The sequence below is a fragment of the Bombus huntii genome, chromosome 1, assembly GCF_024542735.1.
Source record: "Bombus huntii isolate Logan2020A chromosome 1, iyBomHunt1.1, whole genome shotgun sequence".
Lineage (NCBI taxonomy): Eukaryota > Metazoa > Arthropoda > Insecta > Hymenoptera > Apidae > Bombus > Bombus huntii.
The window spans coordinates 7200400-7220477 of record NC_066238.1 but is presented as its reverse complement, the minus strand read 5'-3'; the positions used below and the strand labels follow the sequence as shown (position 1 = coordinate 7220477).

General features: G+C 35.5%; 3 protein-coding genes across 4 annotated transcripts; all 3 read right to left on the bottom strand.

The window, feature by feature from the left end:
* Nucleotides 1–3642: 3642 nt before the first annotated feature.
* Nucleotides 3643–4726, bottom strand: LOC126863465 (signal peptidase complex subunit 1-like). Its single transcript, XM_050613674.1, has 3 exons — nt 4416–4726; nt 4225–4284; nt 3643–4154 (listed from the first exon to the last, which is right to left on the bottom strand). The coding sequence occupies exons 1-3, from the start codon at nt 4458–4460 to the stop codon at nt 3972–3974; spliced, it is 288 nt and encodes a 95-aa protein (XP_050469631.1). The 5' UTR covers nt 4461–4726; the 3' UTR covers nt 3643–3971.
* A 1055-nt stretch (nt 4727–5781) lies between these two features.
* LOC126863459 (signal peptidase complex subunit 1-like) lies at nt 5782–6603 on the bottom strand. The gene is made up of 3 exons (XM_050613661.1): nt 6436–6603; nt 6225–6284; nt 5782–6145 (listed from the first exon to the last, which is right to left on the bottom strand). The coding sequence occupies exons 1-3, from the start codon at nt 6478–6480 to the stop codon at nt 5963–5965; spliced, it is 288 nt and encodes a 95-aa protein (XP_050469618.1). The 5' UTR covers nt 6481–6603; the 3' UTR covers nt 5782–5962.
* Nucleotides 6604–6681: 78 nt separating this feature from the next.
* On the bottom strand, nt 6682–18778 carry LOC126878391 (solute carrier family 26 member 6-like). 2 transcript variants are annotated; one of them, XM_050641175.1, is made up of 14 exons: nt 18323–18778; nt 15555–15668; nt 14663–14824; nt 14123–14233; nt 13122–13294; nt 12603–12770; nt 9798–9899; nt 9436–9569; nt 9171–9333; nt 8588–8764; nt 8171–8443; nt 7802–7963; nt 7476–7602; nt 6682–7387 (listed from the first exon to the last, which is right to left on the bottom strand). In XM_050641175.1, the coding sequence occupies exons 2-14, from the start codon at nt 15649–15651 to the stop codon at nt 7224–7226; spliced, it is 2013 nt and encodes a 670-aa protein (XP_050497132.1). In that variant the 5' UTR covers nt 15652–15668; nt 18323–18778; the 3' UTR covers nt 6682–7223. The 2 variants fall into 2 exon arrangements, with proteins under 2 accessions (XP_050497132.1, XP_050497127.1); XM_050641170.1 differs by lacking the exon at nt 18323–18778 and adding an exon at nt 17040–18314.
* Between the last annotated feature and the right edge of the window lie 1300 nt (nt 18779–20078).

Sequence of the window (20078 nt, the reverse complement as noted above, 5' to 3'; positions counted from 1 at the left end):
TCGTAGAAATAGCGCGAGTGCGCGTTTCCCGCGTTTTCTGAATTATGGATGAAACGTGTTGAATCAGATGGTGATGGAAAGTAAATTCTGTCAAATTTTCACGAATTTCCTGTGAGCATATGTGCGATAGTTGAATTTCCTAAAGGAAAGTTCGATGGCCATTGGAAATGAAAAGTGGATGGAATTTTAAGTGTCTCGTTATATTTGTTGAAACTTGGTGATAGTGTGAACATTTGTGAATTTTATTGTCAGAAATGACAGAAAGGAGAAGCTGGTTCGTATTTTGGAAGTCAAAGCAGATGTTTCTGACACCACTGAAAATTAATCGTTTCTACGCAAAGAAACGAATTGATGTTACACGAATTTAGGTATAAATTGCGGTGTTATAATACGAATTAGAAAATTATTCTAATGAGGCGATTATAAAAAAGTACGGGAGGTAGGAATATCGGATGCGTAAATGTTTCCGACCGAATGATTCGCAAAAAGGAATTCTTAATGTTGAAGATATGCATGTGTTACATAAACGTTGGCTGTAAATTGTGCTTTAAAATGGAAAAAATTATGTCAAAGATATATCATTCGTTACTGCGTAACTGGCTGAAGGCGGTGGCGGAATTTTTGCATTACGTGATCGATTTCACCCAAAACGTTTACAAAATTTTATGTCTTCTGTTGTGTCTGTATTAGGCATAAACAAATAAATAATTAACAAATGACAAACTGATGCTTTCTATTCTACAAGCTAAATACTTCTAAGACTGACTTCTCATCATTAAGTAACGGCACTTTCTATTAAGATACACCAATTTATCTATCCATTGATACAATATATTCTCGTAGTTTTGGCAAGAAAGAGAAATTCGTCTACGCATAACTAAAACAGTGTCGAAACATCGTAACAAGCCCAAAAGTGGTGTAATTGACATAACAGAAAATTTTTCTGTGGTTCAGCATGGTCGATGATATAATCATACCAGCCTTAATGTACGTAAGAGACATCATATACTAGTTTATTGCTTATTAATTGTAGTATCGCGAATCAAGCTCAATGCCAGTCGAGCGGAACTCGTTGGAAGTGGATCAGGAAAATTATATTATAGGAGACGTCTAATAGCGGACATTGTCATCAATCTGTCCCCCTTTTCCTCGACAAATAACACTTGGCGCCTAATCGTGAACTTTATTTCGTTCCTATCGCTGTAAAGTTGCAAAACTTTTCTCTTCCAGCTGATAATTCAGTTTATCTTTTCCCATTCTTCGTTCAATATTTAATGACGATAGTGCACATTAGAAAATCCTTTAGTGCCATTTTCCACGAAACATTTTTACTCTTCTATGAGTTCCTTTAGCGCAAAACGATCGGAGTCACGAATTTTCTTTTCCTTTTCTCTGCGTTAATTGAGTGTAAACGGCGTGGATAGAAATTAGATGCAATATTCAACTTCCTGCACGTAGTTGCAACATTCTACCTTTATCGATCCCAATTCCTCTACTGTTTGATTAAGTCTTATTTGACAGACGTGCCACTGACACTATTTATACAATGCATATGAAACTCAAGTATGTAATTTGCATTAAAGTTACGACAAATACATCTGCTAATTGCACGTTAGAAAATACATAATCAGTTTGATCAAAGCATTCGATAAACGATCTATTAACTCGATCAACCACGTGGAAAATCACGATTTTGGCAACTATTATTTATTACGCACTCCCGTTCAAAAATCATAAAACACTTTTTTTTTATTCTCAATAAAACTTCTGAAGTAGATTGCGAACTTTAAATTACATGCATTTTTCTAGTAAATTTGTTAATATATTATCTGGCTCCTTTGTTGTATTTAAAATTTCAAAATAAATTCTCTTTCTTCGTATGTTTTAACGATTACCTAACGTATACCAGTTTTCAAGCAAATATGTAATAATTATCCGAAGAGTTTTAAGCGAGGGTGTACCTAATAATTGCACATTAGTATCTAAATGTTGTGAGAATTGAACCACGTTAAATCTCCGAAAAATTCATTTAGTTGCCACCAATTAGCTCAGTTACGTGAAAACTCTTGCCTCCGCTACATGCAAAAAAAGATGTAAAAAAAGATGAAAAGAAAACGGGAGGAAAAGATGCAATTCCTTAATTTCAGATTCGGCATTTCCGGTGAAATACGTCCAAGTGATCGACTCGCTTTCTAGTCAAGGTGGCCTCAGTTCTTTTGCGAAAGGAATCAGTGTTAAGAGCAAGGTAACCTCGATCCGCGTCAATGTAATGCCTGTTGCATCCTTTTTTTTTTTTTTTTTCGTGTGTGCACTGCGTCGATCCAGCCAGTGTTGTAGGAAGTGGTGTAGCTCGCATACTTAAAATATTCATCATACAGGGAGAAAGCGTTTCGTAATCCTCCACCTGGAATACGAACCGTATCTTACGAGCTGCGAAAGCGAGAAAAGGATCGAAGATCGTGATGATTTTGAGAAGGTTCGGAGTATTCGAGATTACGCAAGAATCCTCCCAAATGTGTATTGCAAAACGAGCATATATTATAAAATGATCTGGAATAAATTAAGTTGGTTGGTCTATTATGGCATAATTTTGACAAAAAGGAAAGATGCATGTTAAAAGAAAAGGTTTAGCTAATAGTAGAGGAGATCAAATGATGTTAGAGTTTCTAAAATTCTGCATTATTTTATAGCAATGAATTTAAATTAATAAATTCAAATTCCTCTAAAAAACGAGTGATCTGTACTTAAAGATTAATAAAAATTGCGATTGCAACATCGTGGATTATCAGTGATACATGTTGCGAAAGGATTTTGCTTCTTAGCATCATTGCTCAAGATATAATTCTTTATTTTCTCGTTTTGGGCTAGTGCACGTTTCAATAAAAAGAAGGTACATTTGCAGAAGGCTTGCAACGAAATCCTTTTCGTTGCATAACATTGTATTCCAGTTTCGTAGCGATGGACAATACATAACGACGAGACGCGTCGTACGACGATGACGAAAGGGACAGGATTAGAGCATAAACAAAAAAAGACGAGGAAAAAGAAAACAGTAGCGGGCGTTACGGCACATTTTGTATTTTCGATGTGGCTGTGATCGTTGTCCGCTTACGTAAGAATCTGCTTGCAATCATCCCCACCGTATCCAAAACGCTTCTACCTCTTCTGTCTCGTGAAAGTCACGTCGCCAGTCCGATTTTGAGGGAAATATGCTTCGGTTAATGTGTGACGAGAGAAAATGAGAAACGTGTCCGATGAAAGTCAAACGTTGGAACAAATCCAACGTGTGACTCGTGGTATGCGATATAATCATAAACGGCTGGTTAATTGTTCGTCCGATTTATTGAAATCGAAATTAAGACGACATCGATCGATCAACAGTCTGTATCAAGCACTTTGTACTGAATCAACCTTGTTACGAGATTTCTTCCTTTTGATTATTGCATATTATATAATCATGATTTGAGGCGAAAAGGAAATCCTGAGTCCGATATTTTATACAGTACAGCCCAGCGAGGACATAGATCTTCGTGTTTCGCAAAAAACGTTACTTTCTAAAGATAAGCTATTGCTAACGATATTTTGTTATGCCATAAAACAACATGTGGCATTATTAAATTTTCATATAAACGATTCTGGCAATGAGTTTATTAAACAATGAGTTTTATTCTTATTTTGATATATAGATACAAAGGTAAATGCAATCTGATGGTACGAGCACTATCTTTACATAGTACGATATAATTTGAATTATATACATTAGTCTATATATATCTACATTGCTGATCAAGTAAAAAATATTGATTTAATCTGCATTTGTCACATCCATTACTTTCATCCATTGCTTTCACAGTCATAAATACATTGCTTAGTTATAAAATGATATACAAAGTATTTTTGTGCTGTAAATCCTTACCAAGTACTGGCATTTTTTACAAGAATAACATTTTATTAAGTACAATTAGGATAGACTATTTCTTTTTTTTTAACTTGGTGGTAACTCCAGACTGTGGCTTCTGCCAATCTAAAGGTTTACGACGATACATGGGCCACGGAGGAACTGTAATTAGAGCAGCCATCGCCAATCCTGCACCAAGGATATAAATTGTTTGTGAAAATTGTTGAATAACATATCCCCATATTAATCCAACTATCTGTAAAAAAACAATTTGTAATCTTGAGCATATTCTGTACAGCGCAATATTTTTAAATACAATACTTTACTCCAAAAAGTGTTACGATGAGCCTTGATAATTTTTCTGCCTGAGCTTGACCATCATAGTCCTAAAAAAGAATTTTATTCAAAGAAATATAGAGGAATTACCTGACTGAATTTTGACATATGGTGACACATAACCTAACCAAGAAGAAAACAAAAACTAAAGACAGTTACATATATTAATAAATTAACTTACCATATGCGTTGGAACGGATTTAATATATTGCACCCAAGAACTCATTTTAAACAAATATAAAGCTAGTACTTCCACGCAATCAAACTACAGTATAGTCATAGATTTTGACTAACACGTTGGCAATTGTTATTATTCGTGTGAAGACTGTAGTGGTAATTTCTTAGCAGCGCCAACTTTAACGAATTTGTAGAAAGTACAATGAACAAAATTTAATGTAATATCTACGTACATAAGTTGTATTTATAAGTATCTATGTTCAAATTCGTAAATTTGTGTATCATTGCTGAAATAACCTGTGTTTTAAGCATGGAAATAAAAGAAACATCAATGAAGATAAGACTTCGTAATCATAGCCTTCTTCAAAAATTCAAAAATTCAAAAATGTGAGTCAAAATTTTAGTTTAATCAACGAACTTATAAAATTGCAAAATAATGGCCGTTAAATAATTTATTTCCGCGTGAAAACAGCGTTCGATACATTAATTTCACTTTGAATTAGTAAGATATTACTGTAATCATTGATATAAATCAGTATCTATAACATTATAACTTTCTTAATTGTTGTGCAATTTCTTTGGTTTATCACTTTACGGATATAACGTGCACAAACGTTACGTGCATTGTACTTTCTAATGCTTCCAAGTGAAAATTTCTCCATTGAAATTCAATGATATCTGATATATTGCGTTTGGAGTATAACGATTATGTACATACACATATACTTATATTGATTCTTAAGTTATATTAACGCTTATAAAAAATGAATTCAAGACTTTGCATCTTTAGATTCCTTCACATTGCTTTCCATCCCCTCTATCGAATTTGCGTATCGTTAGGATAGAAAGAGGTTGCAATTGAAATTATCATAATTCGTGCTAGAGATCGTATCGTTGATCAGTTAAATGGAATATAATAATGAGAGTTAGTCAACTTTTCCGTAGTGTCGACAATACTCTATGTGTCAACGGTATTGGTTAGGAAACGCATTTCTAGTCGTGTAATAGTATGCAACAGTTAGCCGGCATTGTTGTAACAGTTTTAAAGGAGAAACCGAGTCACGCGGCATGTATAAGTCTAACCGCGTTTCTGCTCGCGCGGAATTCGAAACGAGATTGAAGTAAAATGTCTCAAGGGCGTCACTGTGTTACGAGACTATCGCAATCGAACGAGAAAATCGACAGGTTGGAATTACGAAATGTTGGTCATGTTTCTTTCCGCAATATAAATACACGCCGTTTTATTTTAAACGTTCTCGCCTTCGAGAATCAAAGATCGAGTCGATTTAAACATCGAATATTTGACAATCTTGTAACATTCTTTTATTTGAATTAAGAATCTTTTAGGATATTAATATAATCATGATACATTCGCTATAAGTAGTACTTTTTCTTATTACAGTCTTTCTCATAAATTAATACATTCATAAGTACAGGTTTTACAATGGAAAGTGATGTTCGAAACATGTATTTTTGCCTTGAACCAACAAGTATTATCATGTAACACTTTGTAACAAAATATTGTTAAGTATAGTTAAAAATGACAGTAAACTATTTCTTCTTTTTTTGCTTAATTGTAACTTCAGATTGTGGTTTCTGCCAGTCTAAAGGTTTACGACGGTACATAGGCCACGGTGGAACTGTAATTAAAACTGCCAGTACAAATCCCGCTCCTAATATGTACATTGTTTGTGAAAATTGCTGAATAACATATCCCCAAATTAGTCCAACCACCTGTAAACATAAATAAGGCATATGTAAGTAACCTTATAAAGTTGAATTGAACATCAATATTTGATGTATAATATCCAACCGCAAACAGTGTTATGATGACTCTTGATAATTTTTCTGCTCGCGCTTGGCCATCATAGTCCTGAAAAGAAAATTGTTTAATCAGGAAACGTACGAATTTGTGTAAATATATATAAACACCTGTTGTAGTAAAATAACATAACCTAACACAAATGTTATGCACTTCTAAAAAGTCATAACATTACTTTTGTGAGGTTAATTTATAAACTTACTATGTGCGTCGGAATAGATTTGATATATTGTATCCATGCACTCATTTTAGAAAAGTGACAGTGACTTGCCGGTCGATTCACATAAACAAGCTTTCATTTAGACGTGGATTACGCGATATTATTTACGCATGCGCTGAGACGTGCTTTCTCACGTGCGCTCTGCTGTGGCGCGAATTATGATGATTTTAAGTAGTTTCAGGTTATATATTTATACTAAACATACTAAATATTTAGAGAAATATCATAAATAGGTATTCTGGAAGTGTATCTATAAATATTATTCGTTTCATAATTTTATAATACACAAAACATTACTTGTTATTACAAAAATATTGTACGTATAAATATCATTCAATTTTCACACTCAATTCTAAGTTTTATTTACTACATCGAGGTAGTGTGCTTTTAATATCTTTTAAAAAGATAGTGGTACAGAATTGTTTATACGATTTATAATGAATCAAGCAGGATGAACACATTCAACCTTCACAATATTCCTTCTTGAGCAATTTGTTCGAACTGATTTCGACATATTCTTCATTAACAAACACTATCTACATACAAAATTCAATCCTATCATAATCATCTCTTCTTTAAAGTTATATCTACAATCCCTCAACATCTCACAACTTCTCATTTCCAATATTCCTCTCATCAAACAGTCAAATGCATGCGCCTAGAAATAACATGGCAGTTAAATTGTCAGTCGATCACGTTGATTGAGAAATTTTTCCCTGGGAATCATGAATGAACTTCGCCGCATGTAGTCGCGATTAGTATTCAGGCAATCAGAGCCTGGCGACGGTTGCGTCGTCGTATATCGGCGAACTCCATGCTGGCTCGGTGTTAGACCTTGCAAAATGCACGGCATCTGCCACGGTGGGGAACGCGGCGAACAGGCCACCTTTGTATTCCAACAGGTTGCACTTTCTCATCATCTCGTATACAGGTCCTACAATGTGTTCAAATCGTTGCGTATCGATCGGGTCTAACATTGCTTCCGGTTTGATCATGCGGTTCCGCGACGCAATTCTACTCACCGGAACACCCGGCGATGTACACCGATATATCGATTTCACAGTACTCGTTGATCAGGTTTCTCAGGGTCGTTGCGCCCGCCAGGTCCATGTGACTCACCGCGCTCAGGTCCAGTATTAGGGTTCTCAGCTGTGCACAATGACAAGGAAATTAATTTTCTACGAAAGTGGGTCGGCAGTTTTATGGTTTCTTCGGGCTGGTGTAACGAGGATATAGTTAACGTTGATATTCCTTCTTGTCGATTTAAATAATAATTTTACTAACAGGATTATATTATACTGGATACTATTGTAAAATACTGGAAGATATTCTATATCGCATCTCTTACCTTCCTAACTTCCTTCAACTCGTCGTGTTTGAAGCCTCCATTAGGTTTCTTTCTCGGCGTCTGGCCAGCAATTTTATATACCTCGTCACGGAAGTGTTGCCGACAGGCGAAGTTCAAGCTGCCTGAATAGTGAAATATTCTTATACCCGGCAGCTCTACCGTCTGAAAATACGACTTCCGTGTTAGATCTATCTCAAACTCGTTTCAGCCTGTACCGCCTCGAGAAATACACGATACGAAAAAGAAAATCCGCTTTAATCGAAATAGATTCCCATTTTAACGTAACTCGATAAGAAGAATGTATAAAAAAAAAAAAAAAAAAAAAAAGAGAAAAGAGAAAAGAAAAGAGAGACTATCATTATTCCATACGCTTTTATATCTCTTGGTATCCAGATAAAGCTCAGTACCAGGTACTAGAGCGAGTGAACAGGTGTAAGGACGGATAGAAAAGAGGATTAATTTGCCGATGCAGAACACGATTCCAATTAGAAGACCATATTCCACGTCCATCAGAATTACTGATATGAATGTCACCGCCCAGATAACCCCATCCGTTTTGTCCAATTTCCAGAATTTCTTAAATTCTGTCACTTTCATTAGCATCCCCTTTAGAGCCACCACGATGATGCTGGCTAGAACACACTATATGGAAATATAATGTTTTATTAGCTACTTGAAACTTACACGTATAATCGATTGAATTTGTCGATTTTCGAAATTGTACAAATTTTTATTAGATTTTTGTATTTTATATAATTAAGAATGATTCAAATATTTGTGAATTACCCGTGGCAGAGGCTCGAAGAAGGGACCGATCCACAGTAAAACGCTAATTAGAATTCCACAGGATATTAGACTAGCTAATTGAGTTCGTCCGCCGACAGTCTGCTGGATCAGGGATCTAGAGAGCGAAGCTGTGAATGGCATGCAAGAGAAGAAGGATCCAACTAGATTTCCGACACCCTAGAAATCATTGAGGATGACGATAATTAGGTTCTTATGTAAATGAGTTGCATTGTCTTTCATACAGCGTGACATTGATTGCTATCGCACTATATTAATTCTAAAGCGGTCGCGGTGTCAGCTTCGATAGATAAAAGAGATTGACTTTGACGAATCAGGTCAAGTCTACGACATGAATTATTTAATTGATTCCCCGGTTAATTAAAATGTCAATAACAATGCATCAGATTTTAATCGTGTGACTACACACGTTGTTGCTTCATGCGATGTACTTGAATGCATTCCAAGACTAATTTAATGGTCATACAATCGAATATTTCTATATCATAATTCAGACGTGGGTTATATACCAGAAATTCCAATTCAAATTTCATTCGAAATTTCCAAGTTAAATATACATTCAAACCTGCGCCATTAGCTCCTGGTTCGAGTCCACTTCGTAACCGAGTTGCTGCGCGAAGATTAACGCCATGGACATGGATATAGTGTAGGACACCATAGTAATGATGAAGCTATCTAATAAAATGCTCGGTACCAAAGACAATGGTGGCAAGGTCGGAGATGGCAGCCTGGAAGCAATGGAAGAGAAAGTTACCATAAAGATGTTGCTTTGTTTCAATGAAACACGACACAACTATCGTGAATAATACAGTTTCGAGAAACTTGGTTACCCGATTGGGATGTCACCCACTATCGCGATTCCATAAACTTCTGTAAGGTTCACGTACACTGAGAGGACAGTCCCAAGCACAACCACTAGCATTTCTATGGGGATTGGGAATGGACTTATTTTCGCGAACTTTGGCTGCAAATAAAATACGATTTTTTAGTGTAACTCCAGCTACCTGGCTCTGTTTTTTTTTTTTTTTTTTTTTTTAGAAAATATTAAAACTGAAATTTTTTAAATACCGAAGAATCTTGAAATGAAGTATAAGAAATTCAGTTTTATTAAGATTTATAATATTTCAATATAATCTCTAAGGTTTTTATGCTGTTAGTTAAAATAATATTTTAATTCGTCTTTGGAAAGTACCTTTAACGCATTGTTGACAATGAGAACCAAAATGATGACACAGGATAGCAGGAGGGCAATCCCATTGATAGACTGATAGTTGTTAAAGAAGTCCACGTAACTCTAAAATGACATTAAACAACCATAATTAAGGACTGAGCTTCCTAAGACCAAAATCTCGTTACAATGTCTTCTAAATAAAACAAACAAACGCGATCATCTTACGTAAGTGTCATTATCCACCATAAAGTTATATCTCAAAAGTTCAATCCCCTTATGTAAGTGAAACACAATCGGTGAAAGTACTGTTACATTAAACGCACGTTATTTCCTTCGTTTCTATTATTTGCAACTGTATTGCTGTAACAATAGCTTAATCGTCGAACGCAGCACGTTTTACATCATTTTGTCAGGTGTAAATTGATCAACAAGTTACGAAGATTGCGAAGGTCTTTTGTCATTGGAACCAGTTTCTTTTTCGTTTCTGCGGTTTCTTTAGTTTGACCAAAAAGAAAATCCACTTGAACAAATTCAAATTAGGTTGCTTACAAAGTGGCGCAAGATTATTTAATTTTGAGAAAGTTTCGGTTTCATTTGTCATTCGGTGACATTTGAATTTGAAATAGCTTTTTGACGGCAACTTCTGATTTTGTTTTTATACTTTCTCAATGAAAATTTAATTTAAGGTACACGCGTACGTGGAAAATTAAAGTGTTAACAAAGCCTTGAAATCTACTTTTTCTTTCCCAACAATTTTCCACAAGAAGTCTTCCATTTTCCAAGATAGAATCGTGGGATTCCGGATGTCTCGGAACTTGTTTCTCTCTTTCAATGAGCAATTGAAATTGTTAGAAAGTCACTGTCGGAATTTCATTTGGCATTTCATGCGTTCACCTGTCTCCGGATAGAAACAAGAACCGAGTTCTTTGAAATCGGCATAGTCCGCGTTGAAAACGACAAAGTGGAAAATCGACCGTGTTGCATGCGGTATTCGACGTATTTGGTATGAAAGGAAACGAGACGAGATGATATTAACAACCGGTACTTTTTGATTCTCGTGCTATTTCCTCTTTAACGACATCAGGAACAAACTATTAGAAACGTTGCAGAGTGTCTTTGAAGGAAGTAGAGACCCGGAAACGAAAAGAACAAAGTAAAGTGTTGGACATTCTGATGTGATTATCGTGACCATTGTGTTTTGTTTAATTTGATGTACGCTTCTGTTCGAAACTTTGGGACATCCTTTGCTCTTCGGATGAATATTTTTTTACGAAATGAAAATAATACTATAATTCTAACATTCGTTGTTAAATTAATCAATTACAGTATCAAGGCTAAAAGTGAGTAATATTACGAATAAAATATTCATTCATTCGAGGAAGTTATTGTTTCTTTTAAGACACGTGTTACGTTTGCCGAAGAGGAAGGATATAAAATTCTATGATAAGTGGTTTTCTCGTTTACACGTACCTGAAATTGAGGTCTGCCGATACGGCTCGTTAATCCTTTACAAAGAAGTAAATTCATATGAAGGAGAATTTCAAGGATCGAATAGTCCATAAATCTTTTAACGATGGTTTCCGTGTATAGACAGCTGACGAGATATATATTTTTATTTTACGCGGAAGAAGAAATCTTTTTTTAGCCGAATTTTATTACACGAAAAAAGAAGTTCAACACTTTGCTTTGTATAAGTCACATTTTTCTTATTATTCCTCATTGTTCCTTGTGCTTGTTTTGCACTTAAAAATCACACAGTTAAAAACCATACATTTTTCAACTGGTTCACTGTTACAAGGTCTCGCTAAAATACGGTTTCATATAAAGAAAACACTTGATAATACGACTGGCAATATTACGACGATGAGAAATAAAAGAAGTTGTTTGATTATTCTACAGCCTGGTAAACTTTGTTATCGCATGGAAAAATTTCGTTACGCTAATTAATTCTTCCTCCAACGGTATACTGAAATATACGTATGTAAGAACAAACAGCATCGTTAATTATGGAAGCGAAAAGATTAACTAGCCAGCAACTACATAATTGGTAAACTATCACGTGTCGGACGTCAATTATATTCATCACGGTCGTACGTAGAGTGTTATATACATTTTTAAAGATTTATGATAGTTACTACGACGAATAAATACGTGTACTAAGCTTTCCTGTATAATTAATTTCTTCGATTGCTTTCTAAAAGTTTTAATTTTGTATAAAAAGGTTTCTCCATTCTCTTCTTCAATATTTTTGCATTTCTCATGTTACTAGAATTTTCTAATTTAAGCTCAGCAGGTTATTTTGTTTGTATCTTTCTCCTAACTATTCGCCTAACTTCCTATATTACGTTCTGGGAGAAAGTAAGTAGACAAGACACCTGTCGATGGTTCAAGCAGTTCGATCAATTAACTAAAGGTCTCTCCACTCGTATCAATTACATTTAGTTCGACAACCTTCTATTTTCTCCTATAAATTTCGCTCAACAAACAAATAATCCGACTTCAGTTTCCGATTTTCGCTTTAGTTCACGAATATTTATAACACATTAAACGAATTGAAAATTACTTTTTTCTTTAATCGTAAAATTGCAATAACGCGAGATTGCTTTAGAACGTTTCGAATTTCCAGACTGCTCTCTCGTAAAAATCGAATGATTTCTCCTGTGGCCTTCGCGTGTAATACTTACTTATCTAGTATAATCGATTTCTTCGACTGTTCTCCAAAGGTTTTAATTTCATACAAAAAAGAAATTCTTTTTTATCCAAAATTTAAACTGTCAGAGAACAGACGAGGAAATTACGCCTACCGTTAAGAATCTTCATACTCACAAAGATCAACTTGAAGGGTCCTACGCGTTTAGGTAGGTTTTCCAGTCCTAGTAGATCCTTCACTTGCGACGTGAACACGTGAATCGCCGCGGATGTGGTGAACCCGCTTACGAGACTATCTGCTAGAAGCGATGCAACCACTCCCAATCGCAATAAATACATTACTAACTGAAAGATTATCAGATCAATGAGAAAAATCAAAGATTAAGAAAGAATCGAAAGATTAAGAAATAAAAATATTAATTAGAAAATTAAAAGTTATATTTGGGTTTTTCCAGGTCTAGTTGCATGTATTTTCTAAAAATAACGCTTCTAACGGAGTAATTAGAAAATTTGTAAAGCTGTAATACCATTTATATGATACACGATATTAAAAAAGGAATTGTTCTTCGTTAATTCGCTACCTTTAACAATTTTACGTTTGAAGATTCTACATGTAGGAAAATAGATAGAACGTTCCAGTAGATCCAAATACTTCGTAGATTGAAGAAAAACGGTAACGAGGCGGTAAAAGATTACCTGAATCAGGGCCACGGCGAAAGTGACTGCGGTGGCTACTTCCACGGGGGAATATCGATTACTCGTCGAGGATAATAGCTCGTTTTCTGTTGTCGCGTTCTTCGGCAGTTGTCCTTGAGAGCTGTAGGTCGTGACCACTTTTCCGGTCATCATACAAACCAGCGCGAAGGTACCTTGATATCAACAGACCGGTTATTTTAACTATTAAATTGTGCGAATTTTTAACTTCGATCGTTGTATATTTTTAGACATTAGTAGTCGTCAATGTATTATATGAGTTGTATGTAAAAATAATGGTCTACGGTCAGCATGAAGGTGTTTCGAAAATTTCATTGATAATTTTACAGGTATTTTTCTTAATGGTGAAATATTTGAGAAGCTTCTGGGAATGAAGCTTTTGAAACTGATTATAACTTAAACGAAGCTTGTCTATTTGTGTCTTTTTTATTGTGTCTATTTATGTCTATTTTAATGAGATATTACTGACTGGAATAGTCGAACTTTCGTTACCTATATTGACAAACATACGTAATAATAACGCACGGGATGGTATTATAACGAGAAAAAGCAGTCAAGTGCCATGGAAAATTGCGTGGCGATTTTGTCTGAGCAAGGTTGGAAAGTGAAGCCGAAATGAAAGTTAGAAGGAAGCGGATACTAGGAAGCTTCATCGAATTACGAGGACTATTCAGTTTTAGAATCACGGAAAACTGTTTCCTTGAAATTACGAAATTATGAAATCGGCGATTAAATTTATTAACGTCTGGACGAATATGAGAAAACATTCGGAGGAAACATTAATATCAAAGGTATGTACATGTAACTCTTGTACAAAATGGTAAAAGTTCGGCAAGTGACTACTAATCGATGGTTAACGAAAAAAGAGGAAGAAGAACAGTCGTGAAGCTTCCGTATTTCGTAACACGTTACATACTTAGAATCATCGTTAGTATTATCAAGAGAGTCTTGAAATTACTGAATCATGTTTGTTTGCTGTTTACCCATTGAATTATGCCTTGACGTGCCAAGGAAGAGATACACAAGAACAGGAAAGAATGCCATGTAGATACCAACTATTGGCGGAACGTTGCCCAATATTGCGTACGCCATTCCTGAAAAGTAATTGCGTTAATTATGGGAAAAATGATTTTGGCCCCTTGGATCGGTAAAGATCAAGTGTATAGGAAAAATAAATTTTATCGAGTAATAGGACTGTCGATCTTCTTCGTCTAAATAGACTCTAACTCCAAATTATTATGAAAGAATTTTCCACTCTGGACGTGTACCAAAATTCGTCTATTTTTAATATCGTTCTTTAGATTTATATCATTGACACTCAGCTCTGATAATAAGATACTCAAACGCGAGACAGGACAGACGATCCAAACACTGTACTTCTAATTTTCTTAACATAAGACTTCAAATTTTCAGGATAAACAGACATCTCTCGACAACTGGCATCAGTTCATTCATAACTCAAAGTGTATTTATTATCCTTATTTGTATTAATCATAAAAATGCCTCTTTGGAAACGTTCGTACCTTGAGGAATATGCATCACTGCCACGGTGATTCCAGCAATGATGTCGCCCAGTAAATCGGTCTTCCAATTGTAAGCCGACAACCATCCGATAAGGGGTATGGTATTCTTCAGAATCGTCATCGGCTTGACCTTTCTGCATTTCATCGAGATGTTCTTCAGAACTGTGACATCGACCATCATTCATGAGCGCCATATCTTTGTACTCTTATTATCGTAGAATGTCTAGTAGTATAGAGATTTTTGTCTGAAGGTTTAATCCTAGTTTTCCTGAATTAATGATTTTGTCCCTCGTATCGTTTATTTCTCCGAACCCGTCAATTAATCATGGAACAAGTGGGAAGTAATTAAGGTTTCCAGGGTGTCGTTAGAAGGAAAAGAGATTGATTTGAAAGCTAGTATAAAGATTTATTATTACGACAGAAATCTAGTCCCAAAATAGTACAAGCGTGAAAGCTAAATATTACTTGCTAACGATAGTCGTTACAATAACAAATATATATATAGTAAACACAAATAACACGTTATATTCAGTTTCTGTTGCAACTATGAATATCTACGATCAAATTCTCCACATGATAATCACGATAACATTACTAGGTAATCGTAGATAATATTTATCGTAAACCTGTAATAACGAAAATCGGTTAATTATGTTGCACAATAAGGAAAGAAAACGTTCGACTGCAATTGAAATGCGAAAAAAAATTCCTTGCTAGATTCTTCGATTCGAAGTTTATATAACGAGTCGTTAATTTTCATTGCTTTGATCAGACGAAACACAAGTATATTGCGCGGCGATTACGCGACGCCTGATGGTAAATAAGCATCGCGGCTTGGCGAGGCGCCATGATTCTTGGATTCGCTCGCTGGGAATCCGCGTACGATACTTACGTGATTCGTTCGGCTTCGCATATTTGAACAAGTGATTAAGTTCGTCCTGTTGATAGACCGGTCGTCTCACCGTTAGTTCAGGGCTGAGTGCCGTCATCTCGTCGCTCAGATCGTCTGTGAATTAGTTTGTGTCTCGTGAGACCTTCTCGTTTCTTTCATTCAAACCGGTGTGCGAAATTTTGTTGGCATATAACATCGTAGGAACCGTGTTAAATGCAGAATACGTGTTTCGGATAACGTGTATTATTACACGTAACTAAAGTACTGGGATAACAAACGTACAAGTACTTATGCGTTAACAGTTTATCGGTATTGCTTACGCAAAATTACGTAAACTTATCTCAGGCATGCGAATAAGAAATTATAGAGTATAGGTATTTAACCACGTGGCCTTTCCCACTTTCTAAATGGAATGTCTCGTATAGCGCGTGCTTATTAGTGCCGTAAGGAGGAGTTTACCAACAATTGGAATTCTTCGATGGACGCGCGAGAATTTAAATGTCAAGTTTATGATATTGGAAGGTGGAAATTATCCAAGTGGAAAAGAATTTTGTAAAATTCGAACAAAGGTTGAACGTGATAATTTGAAAGTCGAAGTTCTTTCGGTGAATTAGAGCGGATAATTAAATGAGTGTTCTTTCGAGATGGGAGATTGGTAGATCGAAATGGTTAATTTTGAATTTTAAATTTCAATTGGAAAATATAAATTTATCACGATCACATCGTATTTTGTTTGACTCAACATCTTGAATCTAAGTTCGTATTAAACGTCGTTCAATTGAATCTCATTGTGAAATCGCGGTATAAATAAGAAATACTCGAATGGTAACAATATATCCCATCACGTACGATCCATCAAACACTTTGGAATCAATTAGCTCAAAAATAAATGCCTCAATGAGACTGTGAGTGATGCAATCTTTATATATTACGCGTGTGAGTATAGATAGTGATATCATCGAAATATAAAATCCTTCGATTGACCATAACCTACGACATTTTGACCCCAATTTTCTTCCGACGACTATGAAGTCATTGCATTCGATCATTCTTGTCTTAAAGACAAATTTAAAATTGAGAATTTTCGAATGTTCAAAATTTAAAACTTGTAATTTCCGAAAGTTTCACATTCTCTTTCAAATCTTACAATTTTTTTGAACGCAAACTTTCACACTTTCAAATTTTCAAAAATTTAAATTTCCAAAAATTCAAATTTTCAAAAGTTCAAATTTTCAAAAGTTCAAATTTTCAAAAATTCAAATTTTCAAAAATTCAAATTTTCAAAAATTCAAATTTTCGAAAATTCAAATTTTCAAAAATTCAGATTTTCAAAAATTCAAATTTTCGAATTCCCAACGTTTCAAAATTTTAAATATCCTCCGTTGCTGATCAAAGAAAAGAACTCCACTGATAGTAATCGATCTCGATCGAAACGAAACCACGCTTTTTTATAGGATAGACCGGGGAAACCCCATAGAGAACGACCTGTCATGGTGGTGGTGAGACGTGTACCACTTGCACGGTATGATTCGCGGCTTCTCAGGAGCACGCAAGCGTGTCGAGCAGCTGAATAACGCTACGTGTTGTATCGAAAAGGAAAACGCGGTCTGACAGAAGATCGACACACTATGATAACTCGGCTGCGCTGTCTATCGCTTACTAACGTAACAAATGTGAACGCGACGCTTGGCTCGTGTGTTTTCCATTGGAACTGAGTCACGTGCCGGTAATCGGGCCAAGAGCTGTCAAATAAACGCGCGTTCCTCGGATAACGACCGTGATGATACTTCATCTCGATTAAGATGCTTAATTGGGCCGATGTAACTGCGTGTCTGACCAGTTAGAAAGTGAAATTGATACCTCTGTTGTCGTGGAACGAAGCTGGAGATTCGCGAGATGAAATTGCGTCATCGAGGATTTTAACCCTCGCGACCCGATTCTGCGTTTATAGTGCGTTTTCTCCATGTGATCAACGTGAAATCACATACTTGGTGTTTGATGTATTACGTTGCACAAAATATTTCCAATTTACACATTCTTTTCCACAGGTATAGTTTTCTTCTTAGCTTCTACACTTCATGTTCGCGGTGTCAAATTTTTGTAATCATACGATACGAAATTTAATATGGAAATAATTAATCAGCACGTAACCGAAGCAACAAATACAATGATGCAAGTACATTTTATAACCGTCGTAAATCATTGCTCTTGAGAATGTTGAATGAAAGTTATCTTAAACAAGGATGAAAAGTATAACAAGTAAACTGAAGTTCTTCCTTGTTGACGAATAATCAGTACTTATTATAAAGTATAGATATAATTATTTATATAAATAAATAAAATTACATAGATAAATATACATAAATATTTCGAATCAACGTAACTCTTGTCAGTAAAAAATGCATCAACGAATCGAATACTTGTCCATTGATGAAGTAAACCGTTAGATCGATCTTCAACAGTCAATATTTCCAGTACAGAAGATAAAGAACATTTTTAGATGCAGACGCAGTGGCCGTTGGCGAGAAATGTTCTGGAGAGTTTATCACGTGAGTTTTACTCTCAAATACACAGCGTTGTTTAACAGTTACATCATACGATCTTCGAGCTGTCGATCGAGCACGGGGATGTTGACGCTGCGTTTGAAAGCAGGTCGAAGTCTATAGAGCGATGGTGTAAAAATCCGCGGAAACAAGGAAAAAATTTCCAACAAACGAGCAAATCACCACTTATCTCGTTGGAACGATATTTTAAACTCGGATGCTTACCGACGGTTTAGCGAGATTCACACTTTCTCTTAATCCACGTTTATTCCAATTATCAGGCGTAAAGATGAACTGAAACTCTTTACGAGAACAAATCTTCTTCCTTCAGTACTCCATGATTCCACCAGTGAAACACAACAAAGGCATTGTGTGAAATCTAACGATGGTTTACGAAGAAATAAATTTAAAGATCCTCCAGAGATTGAATTAAAGCGATAATATTTTAATTTCACTGACAATTATTTGATTTTCCCTTTCTTTCAATTATTACAAGAAATATCATAGAACAGTACGATACTTTCTGGATATTATGGTATAAAATATACTCGATTAGAAAATATTCATTGTATATTAATAATATAGAAAGTAGAATAAGAGATGAAAACGCGTGTTATGATAGAAAAATCGAGCGCTGGTCGATCGATCGACGAACGTTAGTCTGTCGACGCTAACGAAGTCCAACTAAAATCGCGAACTCGAGGGAGCACTATGAGGTACATACCAGAGAGATTTCACTTTTGATCGAGCGCTGGGTCGGTCGAGTATAGCGTTCTTGTTTAACTTTGTTACGTTCTGTTGTCGAGGACACCCCGTTCTCCCGTAATCCGAGGTGCTATGGCGTCAATCAGAATTTTGCAAAACCCATGTTTTGTTAACACACAGAGCTCGACGATTTATGGACGTCTCCTTCCTTATCTCCCCTTTCTGTCTCTACCTATGTGATAGTTAATTGAAAGAACCATGAAGTCGTGATTAACATTTTAAACAAGCTGTGTTTTCTGACATTGCGATGATTCTTCTTTTTCGAAATACGCCGAAATTTATTTTTGAGAGTAGACACTTGGAAGTTTTGATTTATTAATCTCTTGGTGACGTATTTCAATTTATGTTGCATCGTTCGTAGAAACGAATATTTTATTCGTAACAATGATTTTCTTAGAATGCTGCAATACTATAAATGTAAGCACGATCGAATATTGGCGCCATAATAAGATTGGAGGATAAAATATCAGTTAACTGACGTTTATACGTAGCTCGGTAATAGGATTATTTTTACTACTTTGTAATAACGAAGAGAGTATTGAAAAGAGCGATCAATACGAGAAAATTGACAGAAAGATGTTCTACTTGTCAAATATTTTAGGAAGAGGAAAAGCAAATTAGTAACAATGGCTCGTTGATTGCTTTAAATCTAACAAGGAAGAAGCACACGCGGTAGTTAAATGAATAAGAATTCCAACACTCGTTTCTTTGTCTTAATCAGGGAAGCTGTTTGCGATGCATTAGAATTGTTAATTCCCATTACGTATTTTGTATGCACTTTGTTTGATACTGATATCGCTTCTTTAGTCTTAGATTTTGCTTTAGTCTTACTTCGCACGAAATTCTCTTTATTGCAGGGATTATCTTGAGGTGTTAGGACGTGTAGGGTACCAAAGAAATACTTTTTTCAATTTGAAAACGAGTTTATTACTATTATGAGACGGATTTCACAATCTTATTAGCGCGCGTTACCTGAACCGTGCTGGTACTGTTTTTCATTTGTTCGCCTTCGACTCGACTTTACTCACCAACTGCGCCTACATTGTAAATTTGACTGACTGATTGTGACTAATCGTCTGTAACTGTCTCGAGTTTTTCCTCATTTCCCTTTATATAGGTTGCCCCCGAAAGAGAAAGCTTTCTTTTCTATTGGTGGGCAAACGATTTTTTTTATTATCGAAGGCCCTTGCGCATTTTTGCAAGTCCCAGGGTTTAT